General features: G+C 51.0%; 1 protein-coding gene across 1 annotated transcript; it reads left to right on the forward strand.

The window, feature by feature from the left end:
* Positions 1–1,033: 1,033 nt before the first annotated feature.
* LOC116464765 (UL16-binding protein 2-like) lies at positions 1,034–2,411 on the forward strand (the record flags this gene model as incomplete). Its single annotated transcript, XM_032148023.1, has 2 exons — positions 1,034–1,297; positions 2,092–2,411. Coding segments are annotated over 2 exons (584 nt in total), but the record flags the coding sequence as incomplete, so codon positions are not given.
* Positions 2,412–2,563: the final 152 nt, after the last annotated feature.

Genomic DNA, 2,563 nt, shown 5'->3' on the forward strand with positions numbered 1-2,563 from the left:
TATCCGGGGTGGGTTTCCATCTCTTTTGGACCTTGGACCCCTTTGTTCTATGAGCCATGGGCATAACTTTGTATAACTGAGGTCCCCAGCTGGCATTGTGACTTCTCTAATCATTTCCATCATTGCACCCTCCTTGCTCCTGACAGTTGACAGCCTCCACCTGGAATTTGTAATATCAGAATTTTTCATCCCATTACTTTGGGAACCGATTTCAGGAACAGCATCTCCTACTCCCAACCCTGGCCTTCAGCAATAGGCATCCCTAAGCTTCATTCCATTCTGGTGCCTTCTCATGGGGCCTTCATTATATGCTGGGTAAACAGGAGTCCTCCAGGCTTCCCATAAGCACAGTGGATGGACATTGTTCTGGATTTACACACTGAGACCCCTCTGGCATGGGCACTTCTCTGAGCCTGTGATCCCTCCCTCTACTACCTGCCTTAGATTTTCAGATGTTCTGTTTCTTGCTGCGTGGACCATCCCTTTGTCCAAGGTTTCAGGAAGGCCTCCTCATAACAGATGCATGCCATCACCAGGGGCCTTTGCAAACATGTTAAATCCTGTGACCATGATAATCAACTCTTCTTTATCCAACGGGGTTCCAATCTGACTCTGTTCCACCATGCACCAGCATCCGCAGGGGTGGACCCACACCCTCTCCCACCTCCCACAGCCCAGGTGGGCTGCTGCTGAAGATCCTCTGCCATCCAGGCCCTTCCTCCTCTAGCAGGCCTGGCACCTCTCTAGCAAGGTCACGTGTCGACTGATGTGGGCAGACGGGCAGTGGGACATGTCTGGGGACATGTGGTTTCTCAGTAGACAGAGACCTCCTCCTCCTCCTCCTCCTCCTCCTTGTCCTCATGCAAGGGGCAAGCACTTACCTTAAACTTGTGGACACCACAGTTCTGGAGGAGACACTCCTTCCTGGGCCAGCCCAGCCCGCCAGAGGTGTCCTCTTATTGACACAGTGTGGAGGGGGGCTAACTAGGGGTCTTTATCTCCTCACCCACCCCTCACCTGCCTTTCTCCACAGACCCTCACTTTCTTTGCTATGACATCACCACCATCCCTAAATTCAGACCTGGATCATGGTGGTGTGCGGATCAAGGCCAGGTGGATAAAATGATTGTTCTTCGCTATGACTGTGGCAACAAGACAGTCACACTCGTCAGTCCCCTGGGTAATCCACTAAATGTCACAAAGGCCCGGAAAGCACAGAACCCAGTACTGAGACAGGCGATGGACATACCTGCAGAGCAACTGTGTGACATTCAGCTGGAGAATTACACATGCGAGAGTAAGTTTCAGATGGCCCAGGACAGGAGGGAACAGATACAGTGGTAGTTTAGAGACATTTATAGTTTTCATGTAAAAATACAAATGGGTACTGGGCGCGGTGGCTCATGCCTGTAATCCCAGCACTTTGGGAGGCCGAGGTGGGCCGATCACAAGGTCAGGAATTCGAGACCAGCCTGACCAACATGGTGAAACACTGTCTCTACTAAAAGTGCAATAATTAGCCAGGCGTGGTGGCGCATGCCTGTAATCCCAGCTACTTGGGAGGCTGAGGCAGGGGGATCCCTTGAACCCAGCAGGCAGAGGCTGCAGTGAGCTGAGGTTGTGCCACTGCACTCCAGCCTGGGCAACAGAGTGAGACTTTGTCAAAAAAAAAGAAAAAAAAAAAGCCAGGCATGGTAGCTCAAGCCTGTAATCCCAGCATTTTGGGAGGCTGAGGCAGGCGGATCACGAGGTCAGGAGATCGAGACCATCCTGGTTAACACAGTGAAACCCTGTCTGTACTAAAAATACAAAAAATTAGCCGGGTATGGTGGTGGGCGCCTGTAGTCCCAGCTACTCGGGAGGCTGAGTGAGCCGAGATCATGCCACTGCACTCCATCCAGCCTGGGTGACAGAGCGAGACTCCGTCTCAAAAAAAAAAAATACAAATGGGAAGGTCATCTCACCCCTCAAGAGGCCTAGAGGCAAGGCCAAGATGTGGCAGAGAGAGTAAGCCCAGGAAATTGTAAGGGGAACAGGATAGGGGTGCAAAATTTGTCAAGACCAGAGCTGATCTCTCTCTGATGGGGGCAGAATCCCTCACCCTGCAGGTCAGGATATGTTGTGAGCAGAAAGCCGAAGGACACAGCAGTGGATGTGGGCAGTTCAGTTTCGATGGACAGATCTTCCTCCTCTTTGACTCAGAAAATGGAACGCAGACAACGGTTTATCCTGGAGCCAGAAAGATTAAAGAACAGTTGGAGAATAACAAGAATGTGACCAAGTTCTTCCATTGCATCTCAATAAGACCCTGCACAGGTAGGCCTGACGACTTCTTGAAGGGCACGGACAGCCCCCTGGAGCCAAGTACAAGAGGTAACAGAAGAAAAATATCTCAAATGAGATCAGAAATGGTGATCTCAAGAAACAAGTTCTTGAGTTCAGCTTCAATCATCCCAGTGTACACATTTATGTTAAAATGACCTCCTCATGGGGCGCTTCTCCTGGGGGTGCTGGTGTGCCTGTGCTCTCCCATCCTCCTCTCCCTTCTCCCTCCTGACTCCTA

Source organism: Hylobates moloch, unplaced genomic scaffold, assembly GCF_009828535.3.
Source record: "Hylobates moloch isolate HMO894 unplaced genomic scaffold, HMol_V3 SCAFFOLD_8977, whole genome shotgun sequence".
In the NCBI taxonomy this organism is placed as follows: Eukaryota; Metazoa; Chordata; class Mammalia; order Primates; family Hylobatidae; genus Hylobates; species Hylobates moloch.